This window comes from Lepidochelys kempii, chromosome 17 (genome assembly GCF_965140285.1).
Source record: "Lepidochelys kempii isolate rLepKem1 chromosome 17, rLepKem1.hap1, whole genome shotgun sequence".
Classification (NCBI taxonomy): Eukaryota; Metazoa; Chordata; order Testudines; family Cheloniidae; genus Lepidochelys; species Lepidochelys kempii.
In genome coordinates, this window is record NC_136396.1 from 3,142,808 (window position 1) to 3,159,342 (window position 16,535).

At 44.3% G+C, this 16,535-nt stretch overlaps 1 protein-coding gene across 10 annotated transcripts in view; it reads left to right on the top strand.

The window, feature by feature from the left end:
• SPECC1 (sperm antigen with calponin homology and coiled-coil domains 1) overlaps positions 1 to 16,535 on the top strand; it is a 171,964-nt gene that overhangs the window by 50,100 nt on the left and 105,329 nt on the right. For 2 of the 10 annotated variants that reach the window (XM_073315161.2, XM_073315160.2), the window contains exon 1: positions 9,554 to 9,852. The exons of the other annotated variants lie outside the window; for them this stretch is intronic. Coding sequence is in view for 1 of the 2 variants with exons in the window: in XM_073315160.2 (XP_073171261.1) it covers positions 9,813 to 9,852 (40 nt within the window). In the remaining variant the exon portion in view is untranslated. Of the gene's footprint in view, positions 1 to 9,553; positions 9,853 to 16,535 lie in introns of those variants that run through there. 10 annotated transcript variants of the gene reach the window in all.

The window sequence follows — 16,535 nt, forward strand, 5'->3', positions numbered from 1 at the left end:
ATAAACTTGTTTTGTTTTGTCTAAAACCAGTGTGTGGAAATCATAACTTGGGGCAAAAGCTGTGTATATTCCTCTCCACATTGAGGGAGAGGGTGAATTTCATGATCTTACACTGTACAATTGGCTGTGCAGCGCAAGATGGTGTAATTTTGGGTTTACACTCCAGAAGTAGGTGCGTGCCTTAGGAACTGGGAGGTGCCTTAGCTGAGCCTTCCCATATAGAGCTGATCTCAGCATCTGTATGTAGCTGAAGCTGGGTGTGTCCCTACCTGTATGTGTGCTGGAGGGAGCTTGAGGGCCTGTCACAGTAGGACAGTGTAAAGAGAGGCCAGGCTGGTGGGTCAGGTGGACTCAGTGGTACCCCAGTTCCAGGGGGTACCCTGGGGGGAACCCATCACAGCTAGTATTACTTTTGTGGACCTAGTCTAGGATCCATTTAATGACCCCTAATAACTAGCATTCTTGCATAATTGGAATGCACAGGGAACAGAATTAGTGCAATGAATTTTAGGACTCTGTGACAGGGCCTCTGATAACTGACTTTGTTGTGGATAACAGCACACCCAGTCTCTTTATGAGGCACATCGGTGCCTGTCTGCAGTCAACTCATAGCAGTTAACATGAAGGAACTGGCATTTGCTGACCTATGTTTGTTGTAGTGTTCTCCTTTGTTCACTTTATTGCTGCCCTGCTCTTGTGCGGCAGCTAAACAATTCAGATTTGCTTTAATATATTTATATTAATGTTTTAATGCTTTGCCCATGACTTATTTTTAAAACAGCTCCTGAAATGAAAGAGAACTTCTCTGTCTGCTATGTATTCCCATGGAAATAATTTTGTTGGCACATGTCTGCCCACTGGGCTCTGAGCCAGTTAAAAGGATTCAAGTGTGTGGAGGGGATGCTGAAATGCTAAACCTTAAGGACCTTAATGACTTGACTCACTAAATATGTTGACAGTTAATTGGCTCAAACTAACACAAATAGGGAAGATCCATTACAGCTGTAAACATGCCAGCAAAGATCATAGCAGCCCAGCTAGGGACACCATCTAAATAGAAGGGGAACGTGCTGGATTCTCCCTAGAATACCACAAATGTCTTGGGTTTTTTTTGTTTCTTATCCAGTCACCTTCAGGAAAGTTATAGAGCAGGGTTAATGTGACCCCATGATTACCTGTTTTAGGTTAATTATCAGCTTTTCTCCAGCTAATTTGAAGAGAAATTGTCCTTAAGACTAATTCTCCAGGCCTAGATGTATCACAGCCAATATGGCTTGTCAGGGTGCCAGTGTGTTACTCCGAGAATGGGATAGAAAAAAAGAAAGGAAGTCAAAGCTAGCCTGGCCTACCAAGTATGCCTATCGGGAGGGTGCAATGCATTCCTCGCTAGTTTTCCAACTGCTTTTCAGAGGATTTAATGCTCTAATGGAAGAGGGAGGGGTTGACTGCAGCTTTACAGATGAATTCTTGGAAGGCTGCAGTTTGGTCCCACGAATTTGGTCATGACCTCAAAGTGTCCTGGTCACAAAGATTTATTTTGTGACTTGGTGGAAAATACCAGATTTGCTCGCTCTTCTGAGTTTCAATGAGGACAGTATGGCCCATTTTGTTGTTTGCTGCTGCGAGTCCCTGCTTCTTTGGCACCTGACATTGTGCATGGTACAGACACGGCCTTTTGTAGAATAGTCTGCCTTCACATGGCTCTATCCAGTGCTGGTGGCAGGGGCAGTGTAACAGCCCTGGGCTACTATCAATCCACAGATCAGGTACAGCACAGGCATTGGTAGTTGACTCCCGTATGGTTCCCAGTCAGCGTGCCTCAACATTGCCCAGGAGAGCCCTGGGACTCTGCAGAGTCTGCCAACCCCTTTGTGCTAGCTGGGATGATGGCTTTGTGACCTGGATATCTGTCCACCAGGTACTTGACTCCGGTAGTTGCGTGTGTTTGTGCGCGCTCTCTCGCGCTCTCTCTCTCTCTCTCCTAATTTTAGTACTTGGGGAAAAGTTATATGTGTAGAAGGCTAATCAGCCCCTTGGGGTCCAGCCACATGTCCCTCATGGGGGAATTTATACAACTTGCTACCTATGCATCATGCTGGAAATTAATCACTGGTCTACACCCCGTTTTCTTTACTATCCATGGTTTGAGCTGCAAGCTCCTATAAATAGCATCATTGTTGTCTCCATTACTTCTGTTTCTGGTGGCTACATCTAAAACCCCCACAGCTCACCCCTTGCCATGGGCTTGGGTTGCCACTGCTTGTTTCACTTGACTCTCCCCATCAAGATGTTAGAACCATTCTAACCTAAATATTTCCCATCATTGTCAAATTAAGGATTGGTTTCAGAGTAGCAGCCGTGTTAGTCTGTATTCACAAAAAGAAAAGGAGGACTTGTGGCACCTCAGAGACTAACACATTTATTTGAGCATAAGCTTTCATGGGCTACAGCTCACTTCATCGGATGCATTAATTAATTAAGGATTGTTGATCTCCAGCCTTGACCCTGCTAGAATGTTAGATTTCAGGGGTGTCTGCTAGGACTCCACGATTACTTTTTGTACGTATTGTCAGCTGCGCACTCTGCTGTGCTTTACTACCCAGGACACACTTCCACCATTCTTTCATATGACAAAGCAAGAAGCAGATGTCTGAATGGCTCAGTGTCAAGATTTATTGACCCAAGAGTTTATGTTGACTGATGCAATCCCTCTGGTCAATATTATTTCCTGTTGAAGAAAACCAGAATTCATTGTGTAGTCTGCAGTAAAGTAAAATCTCCTGGCCTCAGTGGTGCTGAAATACCACACCAATCAGAGACCATTCAAGCCTGTACCTCAGAGAGAACTGATTGCACGTTAGGACAAGTGTCTAACCCACCAAAACTTCAGAGCTTTTAAGATGATTTTTAAAAGACTTATTTCGGACTTGGATGTCCCAGTTCTTTAGTGTGATATTTGCTTCCAAGTTAACGTACATAAATGTCCCTGGGCAGAATGAAAACATGGGCCAGTCTTAGTTACAGTGCAAATGGGACCTGACTGTGTTTTAACGGTGCCCGAGATTCATGCTAAGGCCTTGGATGTGTCCAGCTGTAGGGTGTATGGGACCCAAGTACCCTCAGATACTGTCTGTGCTACTTGGACTACGGGATGCTTCCTGTAATGGAGAGTCTGGTGTTGATCTTTGTCTTTAAAGTACATTCTGTAACAAACAGTCTGTCCTCAATGTAGCGATGAAGCCTGCAGCAAACCATGTCCGACTCACTTTATCCAGCCGGCTTAGTCTGAGGATAGTATAACAAACTCGTTGGTTTGTGACTTGTCTGATCAGGATGTCTAAATCTGACTGGTATGTTGCTTAGAGCAGGACCTCTAAACAGTGGGAGGAACATCAGTTCTGTTCTTCTTGAGCATGCACCTATCTATTTTTTTCAGAGTAACAGCCGTGTTAGTCTGTATACGTAAAAAGAAAAGGAGTACTTGTGGCACCTTAGAGACTAACCAATTTATCTGAGCATAAGCTTTTGTGAGCTACAGCTCACTTCATCGGATGCATACTGTGGAAAGTGTAAAAGATCTTTTTATACACGCAAAGCATGAAAAAATACCTCCCCCCACCCCACTCTCCTGCTGGTAATAGCTTATCTAAAGTGATCACTCGCCTTACAAAGTGATTTGATAATCAAGTTGGGCCATTTCCAGCACAAATCCAGGTTTTCTCAAACCCCCTCCCCCCCACACACAAACCCACTCTCCTGCTGGTAATAGCTTATCTAAAGTGACCACTCTCCTTACAATGTGCATGATAATCAAGGTGGGCCATTTCCAGCACAAATCCACGGTTTAACAAGAGCGTCTGGGCTGGGGGGGAGGGTAGGAAAAAACAAGGGGAAATAGGTTACCTTGCATAATGACTTAGCCACTCCCAGTCTCTATTCAAGCCTAAGTTAATTGTATCCAATTTGCAAATGAATTCCAATTCAACAGTTTCTCGCTGGAGTCTGGATTTGAAGTTTTTTTGTTGTAATATTGCAACTTTCACGTCTTTAATCGCGTGACCAGAGAGATTGAAGTGTTCTCCGACTGGTTTATGAATGTTATAATTCTTGATATCTGATATGTGTCCATTTATTCTTTTACGTAGAGACTGTCCAGTTTGACCAATGTACATGGCAGAGGGGCATTGCTGGCACATGATGGCATAGATCACATTGGTGGATGTGCAGGTGAACGAGCCTCTGATAGTGTGGCTGATGTTATTAGGCCCTGCGATGGTGTCCCCTGAATAGATATGTGGGCACAGTTGGCAACGGGCTTTGTTGCAAGGATAGGTTTCTGGGTGAGTGGTTCTGTTGTGTGGTATGTGGTTGTTGGTGAGTATTTGCTTCAGGTTGGGGGGCTGTCTGTAGGCAAGGACTGGCCTGTCTCCCAAGATTTGTGAGAGTGTTGGGTCATCCTTCAGGATAGGTTGTAGATCCTTAATAATGCATTGGAGGGGTTTTAGTTGGGGGCTGAAGGTGACGGCTAGTGGCGTTCTGTTATTTTCTTTGTTAGGCCTGTCCTGTAGTAGGTGACTTCTGGGAACTCTTCTGGCTCTATCAATCTGTTTCTTCACTTCCGCAGGTGGATATTGTAGTTGTAAGAATGCTTGATAGAGATCTTGTAGGTGTTTGTCTCTGTCTGAGGGGTTGGAGAAAATGCGGTTGTATCGCAGAGCTTGGCTGTAGACGATGGATCGTGTGGTGTGGTCAGGGTGACAGCTGGAGCCATGTAGGTAGGAATAGCGGTCAGTAGGTTTCCGGTATAGGGTGGTGCTTGTGACCATCGTTTATTAGCACTGTAGTGTCCAGGAAGTGGATCTCTTTTGTGGACTGGACCAGGCTGAGGTTGATGGTGGGATGGAAATTGTTGAAATCATGGTAGAATTCCTCAAGGGCTTCTTTTCCATGGGTCCAGATGATGAAGATGTCATCAATATAGCGCAAGTAGAGTAGGGGCATTAGGGGACGAGAGCTGAAGAAGCGTTGTTCTAAGTCGGCCATAAAAATGTTGGCATACTGTGGGGCCATGTGGGTACCCATAGCAGTGTTGCTGATCTGAAGGTATACATTGTCCCCAAATGTAAAATAGTTATGGGTAAGGACAAAAACTGTGCCCACATATCTATTCAGGGGACACCATCACAGGGCCTAATAACATCAGCCACACTATCAGAGGCTCGTTCACCTGCACATCCACCAATGTGATCTATGCCATCATGTGCCAGCAATGCCCCTCTGCCATGTACATTGGTCAAACTGGACAGTCTCTACGTAAAAGAATAAATGGACACATATCAGATATCAAGAATTATAACATTCATAAACCAGTCGGAGAACACTTCAATCTCTCTGGTCACGCGATTAAAGACGTGAAAGTTGCAATATTACAACAAAAAAACTTCAAATCCAGACTCCAGCGAGAAACTGTTGAATTGGAATTCATTTGCAAATTGGATACAATTAACTTAGGCTTGAATAGAGACTGGGAGTGGCTAAGTCATTATGCAAGGTAACCTATTTCCCCTTGTTTTTTCCTACCCTCCCCCCCACCCCAGACGCTCTTGTTAAACCGTGGATTTGTGCTGGAAATGGCTCACCTTGATTATCATGCACATTGTAAGGAGAGTGGTCACTTTAGATGAGCTATTACCAGCAGGAGAGTGGGGTGGGGGGAGGTGTTTTTTCATGCTTTGCGTGTATAAAAAGATCTTTTACACTTTCCACAGTATGCATCCGATGAAGTGAGCTGTAGCTCACGAAAGCTTATGCTCAAATAAATTGGTTAGTCTCTAAGGTATCTATTTTTTGTGGCTCTCTCTAAATTTCCATGCCCCTGGTTTCTTCTGTTTTTAAAATTGTGGATTTATCCTTCTCTCCAAACTCCAATCCTGTACTGGATTCACAATTCTGAATTCATGACCTCCCAGGATAACTACATTTCTCACTGCAGAATCAAAGTTTTAGTATTTGTTTATGTATGGCCAAAAGTATTCTAGATATTTTACACAGACAAAAGGTCTTTGCCTAAAGGGCATACAACCAAAAGGTCAGATAATGCCACCTGACTCACATTAAGCAGTACCTTACATCACAGATGAAGTGGAGAAATTTACCATGCGCACATGCCACCAGTGCTCTGGGATTAGCGCTGCCTGCTTAGTGGTTTCCATGTGGAGTGTTGGTGTTTGACCCATAAAGACCTAGATGGACTGTGATCTACCTAACCCTACCTGAGAGTTGCCTCCCTTCTGGTACAAAATTGCCACAGTTACAATCAATGAAGTAGCTGAGCTGGAGTCCATGGTTTATAAGAGAATGACTTTTCTGTTGATTTTGGAATTTACTGTCCCTTCCATAGTCCAGATTTGGTGACCTTCAGGACATGCTGCACATCCACCCATTTGACTGATTACTTGAAGAAGACTGCTGAATATGGGCATGTGGAACTGCAGGATGGGCAAGAGGCTTTGATGGAAACAGAAGGGGGATGTTCTTTGTTTTCTGTTTTTTGTGGTCTGGCCATTTTGTTGTTGTGGGGTGGTGATTGGCTGCTAATCTACTGTTGCTGTTTTTGGTAATTGTGGATTCTGATTTGCAATTATTTGTGTGTCTCTCTCTCTCTCTTTTTTTTTTAAGTGTTTAAATAGCAATAAACAAGTTAATGGGGCTATAAAAACCTTATGGCAATTCAGAATGTTGTTGTATAAATGCTATTTAAAAAAGTATCTCCCATGGCGGCAGGCCTGCTGTAAAGCTGGGACTGCAGATCCTTCTACATGGTTAGAAGAGTTTAACTATTGCTAGAACACACAACTGTTCCAGAGGAGAGATGAAGTGACAGTATGTGTCTATTTACTGCTTGAAATTAAAATTAAATTACTACTTTTAAGCATGAGCTCTAGTATGGGATGCAGTCTGTAAGCCTCTAGTAGTTTGTATTTGGTTACAGAACCTGCCAGTTGAGGTCACCTTTGCTGCCTACAAATGTAACAAAATATGTATTTCTCTAGGGGGCAGAAAAATAAAACCAGATTCCAAATGTAATTCTGAAGGATGTCAGATTATTGTGCAGGGCCACAGCTAATGTATTCGGGATTCCAGAGGTGGTGAGGGGCCTCAGCTAAGGTGTTCTAAATTTCACTGCTAGTGAATTCAGAATAAAACCAGGACTATGAAAGAGGACCTAGTGGGGGATAAGGTATCAGTAACAGGATATGGAGGTTTTCACCTCTAGGACAAATCCAGTCCAGTTTGGGGAGTGAGCAAACAGTGTTCCCCTGTGACAGTGGTACAGTGACCTATGCCACTGGACTGGGCATGGTAGAAATCCCAAGAAGGAGGGAGATGGAAATGGGATTGGTAGGACCCAATCAAGTTCCCAGTATGTAGGTGGTCATAACATGTGAACCACCATTAAAATTGACAGCCTGGTTTGTAGTTTCAGTTGAGAGGCCAAGAAATGAGTGGGCCCTGGAGACTGAGCTCCCCACTGGCCCGTAGAGGGGTATCTCCAGGTCAGTCATGCAGAGCTATTTGTTTTCCCTGTTAAAAATGCATCTGATGAAGTGAGCTGTAGCTCACGAAAGCTTATGCTTAAATAAATTGGTTAGTCTCTAAGGTGCCACAAGAACTCCTTTTCTTTCTGTTAAAAAGTGTTAAAGTCTTTGGCTGAACTTTATTAAACTGCAGTTTAACACGTTGTCGGATGGTGTCAGTTTAAACCTGGATATGAGAGTAAACAAGGTCAGTTAAGGGGGGAAATTGACATCAAGTTTTTGTTGTTATGTGGAGAAATATTAAATGAGATTCCCACAGATGTCACCTACATTTACCTCCTGCCAACCTCCACAGCCCTAAATGACCTGATTTCATTGGTTGGATTTATCATGGTAAATCATCATAAATAGACCTTGGATCACCGCAGATCATCCCTTTTAGCAGAACATACATGAGTTATCCGTTATTCAAGGCATCTTCTCAACTGGAGTCTGATGATGTTGAACAGGATCCAATTAAATATAAACAGGTGCACCAAAATAACCTGGAGCATTTTAACTTCAACTGTCAAGAGCAAGGACAGTCTAAGTAAGGACTGGCACATAACTCACCCCAATAGGTTGAGATATTAAGGGGATTTTGGCCAGTCCTGTCGCAAATTGTCCAGCCTCCCATATCTAGGCATAAAAGTTAGGGGACGGGATGGCAGCTTGCATTCTGAATTCCCTTCCCTTTTTTCAGGATAAGGTTCAGCCTGAGCTGCTCTTGAGCAATTTAAGCTATAACTTCCTTAATTTGTTTGTAATCCTCCCACTAAAATTCAGGGCAGGTTTTAGAAAACCTTTGGCTGCCTGTGCTAAGCTCCCACTAACTTCACAGGGGCTCTCTGTGCTCCTCTGAGTTCAGAATTGTGTTCGGATCTCTTTGTCATGAGACTTTCTGGTGCAGTGTATGCCGTGTAGTTGTAACCGCTTCAGTCCCAGGATATTAGAGAGACAAGGTGTGGGTGAGGTAATATCTTTTCTGGGCTCAACTTCTGTTGATGAGAAAGACAAGCTTTGGAGCCACACAGAACTCTTCTTCCGGTCTGGGAAAGGTACTTCTAGTGTTACATGAAAATGCAAGGTGGAACAGATTGGTTAGGATAAGTAGAAGCACATATTGTGAGGGACCATTCAAGGCAGAGTGGCCTGTTAACACCTCTGCAAAAAGAGGGGGTTAGTAGGTTACAGATTTGGTAATAAGCCATAAATCCAGTGTCTCTGTTCAGTTCATGATTTTGTGTCTAGCAGAATGATGAATTTAAGCTCTTTACTCTGCTAAACACTTTACCTTGAATGGTCCCTTACTAGGATTGCCAATTTTGGTTGAACATATTCCTGGAGGTTTCATCGGGACATAATCTTTCATTAAAGGCTCCAGGACAATCTTGGAGGGCCGGCAACTCTATCCCTTACATAGTAGTTTTCAACCTGTGATCCACAGACCCCGCAGACTGTCTAAGATTCCCAGAGGGGTCAGCACCTGCATTTGAAATTGTTTGGGGGTCCGCAAATGGAAAAAAAAAGGTTGAAAGCCACAGCCTTACAATATGTGTTAACTACTTGTGCGAAACAATCTGTTCCACCTGGCATTTTTTGTGTGGAGTACCTTTCCCAGACCTGAAGAAGAGCTCCAAAGCTTGTCTCTCTCCCAGCAGACGCTGGACCCGTAGAAGATATTGCCTCACCCATTTTGTCTCTCTGGTGTAGTATATGTCATTTTTTAAAGCGCTGCTTCTACTGGTCCCCTGGGGCAGGACCCCCCCCCCCCCGCCGTGTCTTAATTTTAGTGGCCTGATGAGGTATTTGCGTCCTGCTTGTGTCTAGAATAGGTTTCTCATTGGTAATGGGGTTTTATTCAGTCCTTGCCTTTCTGTGACTTGCCTGCAGTTTGCTCTTGCTGCCTCTGTGTGGCTTACGCTGCACGTTGAGTCACCTCTCTGTCTTTATTCCAGCAGTCAGGCCGCTAATTAAGTGCACAGGCCGGCCCTTCGGTGCATAATATTGTAATGAGGTAGGAGGGCTTGGGCTAGCCTAGCCACCGCTGTCTTAACATGAGCAGCAGACACTGTTCCTGGTGTCAGGAACTAGGAAGAAGCTGACTCCTTCCTTTGGATCTGACTGGCACATACACACTGAAAAGCAGATGGGGGAGGTCCGCTTCTGATGCGGTGCATGAGCAGGGCAATGAGCTAGAGAATCTCGGAGAGGAATCACCGGAGTTTGCTGAAGATGGGTAACCAGCCGGGGAGACCGGAGGAGCTGGAGCAAGGTCTGTGTGTACTCGGGAGGCTGCTTGTATTAGCTCTGCGTTGTTGTTCTCTGTGTCTCTCTCTGCTTTTGCCGCACACGCTTAGTTCGTGCTCTAGATATTTAACTGCACAGTCCGATTGAGCAGAAAGGAGAGGCGGCTGTCCTGTAATGCTGCTGTTTCGGAATGTTCCCAATATGCTGGAGATAGTACAGTTGTTTACCTTGCGACTAGGAAGTGCCATTCATTGTTGGTACATACCTGAAATCACAACGCCCTCCTTACATGAGGATTTCGAAAGAAACCCTTTGCTCCTTTGAGTAAAGAGCCTGAGGGATTATCAGTCCACGTAGTCTACATGATGCAGCTAAAAAGTTGTAATGTATATCTCTTGATGTACAACATATCAGGATCTGCAGGGTGAGCCTCTGCCATTCATTGTTTATGGCCTGAGGCCTTAGGTTTTCCAGGCCTTTAGAATTTAAAATAATGCCTTTGTGAAGAGTCTCTCTCTTTCCATTGTCTCTCTGAAGCAGTGCTTTGCATATTAAGCACTCGAACGTTTTATGGAAGGTGGGGTCTAATGGCAGGTACATTTCATTCCCCACTGCAAGCGTATATGGCTATACTGTGTGTTGAAACAAGCTGGTAATCTGCCTTTATTGCCCTGATGGCTGCCCTCTGGTTCACCCTGCTTGCCTCTGTGACACCTACTGAGGGGAGAACGGTGGGCTCTCTTCGTCCCTAGCTAAGGGACTGTTTGAGCTTAGGACCTTCGAAGGTGCAGAGAGATCACTCAGCAGATAATTTACTAGCATTCTGCTTCTTCTCACTGTTGTCATGGGGCGTTTATTCCCAAAATTCTATCAAGACCGTTTTGGGGAAAGACTCTTGATAAACCAATGGTATAAGTGCAAAGCAGGCCTGTAGCTAGCCATTTGAAATGTAAACACCATGTAGTTGATCTGGGGTGGGGTGTGGTGATGGAATCAACACTTCCCATTGCCACCTGTTGGAACATGTGATCTTCCAAGATAGATCTCAGAGCAGCAGCCATGTTAGTCTGTATCCGCAAAAAGAACAAGAGTACTTGTGGCACCTTAGAGACTAACAAATTTAGATCTGTCATTGGATGTTAGCACTGCAGTGGTAGAACTCTCTAGCAGTATGTTAATAACCAGCCTAATGAAGAAAATAGTCCACCAATAGTCAGTCACCAGAAGAAATGCTGCCCCAGGGAAAAGGAAAGTCTCACTGAAGCTAAACGTGTGTTATTCTCATTGCGGGCGGGGGGGAGCTGATATTACAAAGTCAAAGGGGTGGGTGGGAGACAGGGGCTCCCATAGCTCAAAATCAGAATTCCAGGAAATGGACTCAAATTTTCAAAGAAATTTACAGAATTTGAATGCCTAGCTGACATTAAAATGAATCAGTAATGAGCATCTAAATCCCCTTGATGGCTTTGAAACTCTCAGCCTTAGTTTCAAGCCATGCTGTAAGGTTTTTGTGTTGAGGGGACAGGGTTACAACCCCATTGTCCTCAGCAAGATTAAAATCCGTTCTTGCAGTGTATATGGGATTGGGTCTTGTTTTAACCCTGTTCTGGGGGCGAGGGATAGCTCAGTGGTTTGAGCATTGGCCTGCTAAACCCAGGGTTGTGAGTTCAATCCTTGAGGGGGCTATGTAGGGATCTAGGGCAAAAATTGGGGATTGGCCCTGCTTTGAGCAGCGGGTTGGACTAGATGACCTCCAAGGTCCCTTCCAACCCTGATATTCTATGCTTTGCAGGATAACAGCATGACTGAGGAATACAGTTAAATGGTCACCTTGATGGGGGGCTAACACTGGCCATGAGAACCTAAATTTCAAGCATGAGAGGTAGATGAAAGCTTTGCTTCCGATATCTCTTGCTTGTTGATGAGACCCAGGGATTCAGAAGCTTTACTCTTTGTCACTTCACCATAAATGCCAGTATGTGGTGGCTTTGTTTCTGTTTGAATGGAGATTGGGGCAAATTTTGCTCTCATTTTCAGAAGTCTGAATCCTCAATTACTCCAAATTTACACTGGGTGTACCAGAGCAGAATTTGGCCTACCTGAGTCCTGTCCTTGCTGTGGCTGAAACGCTGCAGGCTTATACAATTCTGTGTAAACATAGGTTTCAAAGTAGCAGCCATGTTAGTCTGTATTCGCAAAAAGAAAAGGAGTACTTGTGGCACCTTAGAGACTAACAAATTTATTTGAGCATAAGCTTTCTCACTTCCGAAAGCTTATGCTCAAATACATTTGTTAGTCTCTAAGGTGCCACAAGTACTCCTTTTCTTTTTGTGTAAACATAGTTATTGAGGTCAGTTTCCCTGGTTGGCGTGGCCAAGAATTATTCTGCTGACAACTTTATGGACACTGCCTAGGGCAGGTTTGATGTGTGGCTTTCCTAGGTAAGATAGCCAGTGATACCTAAGGGGCAGATTTTTAAAGATATTTCTATTGATTTAAATGGGAGTTAGGGGCCTAAATTACTTTAAAAATCTGGCCTTAAATGCTTCCAGTATGCTTTGGATCAGAGCGGAGTTCTAAATAAAATCCATGGTCACACACATCCAGGAAGCCCACATTTAAATATGTTTGCTGCTAATTCAGTTTGAGCTGTAGTGTGCACAGAGCCTAGGAGAGAAGGGAAGCCCAGGTACACCAACACATGTTAAATGCCATGCTGGGGTTAACCAAATCCTACAATACACTTCCTGCTGTGTCCAAGTGGGAGTGAAATGCTGTGAGACAGGGATGTGGAGCTTTGTCTAGCACTGCTCTAGCATGTCAGTAAGGAATGCATCCGATGAAGTGAGCTGAAGCTCATGAAAGCTTATGCTCAAATAAATGTGTTGGTCTCTAAGGTGCCACAAGTCCTCCTTTTCTTTTTGTGGATAGAGACTAACATGGCTGCTACTCTGAAACCAGTAAGGATCTAGCTAGCCTCAGAAACAATCATAAAAAGCCATACCAAGTGCAGCAGCATCTGACTTCAGGGCCTGGCGGGTTCCATTTGAACAACTCTGGCCATCTCCCCTGACTGACACGGGTTGCAATGTAAAGGATGGCAGCAATTGTGATCATTCCAGGCTGTTGGCTGGGTGTCAGTGCTGTCAGGAAGCAGGAGGGAAATCCTCTTTACCAGGTAAAAAAGTTGGGAGCAGCCAAGATTACATAGGGGATCTGAGAGAGGCACTAACTAGCTGAGGAGGATATTTGGGAGGCTGGAAGTGGTAGAGGAGAAGAGATGCCAGGGAGGATGAGTTTTCATAAAGGGTATGTCTACACTGCACACTCCTTATGGCAGCATTTAGAGTACATACGCTGCATGCCTTCAGACCGATGTAAATAGCAATGTAGAGACATGCCTGAACCATTTGTGCATGTACCCTACACCGTTCTCTGCACTCCTTGTCTATGCTGTTGTTTTTACCAGTGTGCTGTCCTGCTTCCTCCCCTATTGCTGGAGCCTTTCCCCACTGCCTGCCCCCAGCCAGAGCCTTTCGCTGCCACATGTATCTATGCACTACAGTGTGGATGCAGCCCACTTTTCACTGCGGCATGTAGCTACACTTATCCTACTCCCTGCCGCTTGTGGTGTTGCAGTGTAGACATACCTAAAGTGATCTGTTGTTTGGTGTCTAAGGCCCAGTCTACACTTGAAAATTAAGTTGGTATAACTAAGTCACTCAGTAGTGTGAAAAGCATTCCCCTGAGCCACATGGATAGCACAACATTCACTCGGACTCCTCCCAAGCTTGTCTACGTTCTGCCAAGGTCATTAGTGTATCAAACCCAGGGACAAGGACATTCCTTTGCAATATACTAGACCCCACACACTTTTCATCCTCCCAAATTCCACAGTCCTTTTTAATCTCTTGGACCATAATTTGAAATATGTTTACACTCGTAGGCTTTATCTACACTGGACTTTTGTTGGTAAAACTTGTCGTTCAGGGATGTGAAAAAAACCATACCCCCAACAACAAAAGTTTTATCGATGAAAAGCACCAGTGTGAACAGCGCTTTGTTGGCGGGAGAGCTCTCCTAGAGTGAAGAGCCCTATAGAAATGCAGAGATATTGTTCGCTATTCAGCAGAATTAGTTCTCCAAGTGCCAGGTCAGGCCCAGAGCCAGTGGAAAACATTACATGTGATGATATTGTGTAAAATGAGGCCACATCACATAGGAAATAGTTGGAGATCTTCATAGGAATTGTGTGGAGGAGTACAAGACCATGCCATCTTATGGTATGTAGCAAGGGGAACCACTCAGATATCCACTTTGGATTACCAATAGCTACTTATATGCAGTGCTGTAGCTGTATTGGTCCCAGGGTATGAGAGAGACAAGGTAGGTGTGGTAATATTTTTTTGGACCAGCTTCTGGTGGTGAGAGACACAAGCTTTGGATCTATACAGAGGTCTTCAGATCTGTGCTTGTCTCTCTCCTTAGCTGGTTAGGCAGCCTGGATTTCTAAGCAAGCATTCTGCAGTCTTTGAAGATATCAATGAACACAGTGTGAGATTGTGTTTTCTGTTTATCCTCTTCAAATTTGCAAACTTGATGATTAAAATCATTGGGAGTAGGTGGAAATAATGGCTTGAAAACAGCAGGGTTCAGCAGAAATGATAATATCTCTATTTGGAAAGAGGTGACCAGTGAGGTTATCCAGGGGTTAGAGGTTTTCTTTGTTGGGATTTTGCTCATTGTTTAATTGGCTTGAATGAGAATACCAAATGTAAGAGAATACTCTTGGGTAGCATTGCTGTACCCTTTTAAACATCCGCTCCGTCCCACCCCAGAGTTGGCTACATTTCATGGTGGAGGAAGGGATTCCTCTGTGTATGTGTAGTTCATAAAGCATTTGGGATCTTTCAAGATAAAAGGCACTATAGAAATATGATTTAATTATGGTGATTAACTTCATTTTTAATGTATTTCTTGCTTTCTATCATCTTCAGAGTCCTCCTCCAAGTCCCTGTTTCCTCTGCTTCTCCCACATTCCCCTTGTTAATACTGGAAGCCTTTTATTTGAGCTCTGTGATGTGTCGGCATATCACCTCTGCCAAATAAGAGCCCAAGAGAACAGATTAATTTGAAAGGGGAGTGGGGAGCAACCAAATTAATGACTCTTGACTAGTAGTTTGTATGCAAATAAATACCAACTGTAAGCTGCATCCTCCAGGGGTTCAAATGGTGAGTCTTAGACCTTCTGTTCGCCAGTAGAGCCAGCAAACCACAACTTGTGGTGGACAGATTCATTCTTTAGTCACCTCTTCCTCACATGAGCTGCTTGTGCCTGTGTAATAATCTGAAGAGTAGTAACAAACTACTGATTAAACCAGCCTTGTACAACTTTATTTGCCTCAGGAGAGTAATTTTTATTTCTATTTTAATTTGCCCTATCTTTTGAGGCCAGCTGATGCCAACCATGATGGTATATTTTTGTGATGTGACCACAGTTGCACTAGAACTGGACTCATCACTAAATCATTCCACAGAGGCTGACAGATGTCAAATGGCAACAGTCACTTTTGGTCTGTAGGCCAGCTGATAGTCTCTCTAGGCTGTATTCATTCCAGGAATCCGTGTCCTAGGTTGGGGTGGCCCTTTAGCCACTCCAGTGACTAATTAGCTGCCTCCCAAGTGATGTGTTTGAGGCCAGGGTTCAAGTGATAACCTGCAGGTCAACAAGAACCAGATTTTTAAAGGTATTTAGGGGCCTGCCTCCCATGGAAATCAATGGGACGTAGGTGCCTAAATGTCTTTAAAAATCCAGCCCGGGGAAGAGACTGCAAGGGCCCCAGAGTCAGGGGAAAGGAGCTATATAGGGGGCTGTCCACACCAGTGGGATGGAAGTCCTGACTGGTGATAGCTGGTGTGTGGGCAGGGGCAGAAGCCTGTTGAAGGGCCTTTAGGAAGGGGCAGGCAGCAGGATATGTTTTATGCTTTCTGACTGGTTTTGGACAATTTTGGTTTTGAAAAATAAACTCATCCCTGGAGAAAGGGACTGAAATTTTGTGTGCTTGGGAGTTTTATTTGACTTGACTCATCAGCTTGTGCTATGGCTAAAGGGCTCTGTAGCTTGTGTCTGAACCATCCAGTCTCCCAGTGCTGGTGTTACGTTAGTATCCATTAAGAATTAATAGAATGGATATAGTATAACAGTAAATGTAAAAGCCAGTCTGCCTCTCGGGGGGTTGACTAGATTCATTATGTCCTGTCAGTGATGGAAGGGAAGGAAAGCAGCACTGGATGGCAAAGTGATGAGCTTTTCTGCATTGGCACTGGCAGAATGTTAAATATTGCTGCTGACTTAGTGGGGCGGGAAAGAGAAGACTAACTCCATTTTGTTCAGGTTCTATTTGGCTCCTCAAGGCCTTATGGTTAGGAAATTACTTGTGGAAACCGTAGCATGGCTAGGAACTCCATCTTGGGGCTGGTCTACACTACCGCTTAAGTCAATGTAACATATATTGTTCAGGGGTGTGAAAACAACACCCCCCTGAGCGACGTAAGTTGTATCGACTTAAAACATTGTCCACACCACGCTATGTCTCGCCAACATAGCTCCCGCCTCTTGTGGAGGTGGAGTAATTATGCTGATGGGAAAAGTGCTCTCCCATCCAGCACAGCACATCTTCACCAGACATGCTGCATCGATGCGGCTGT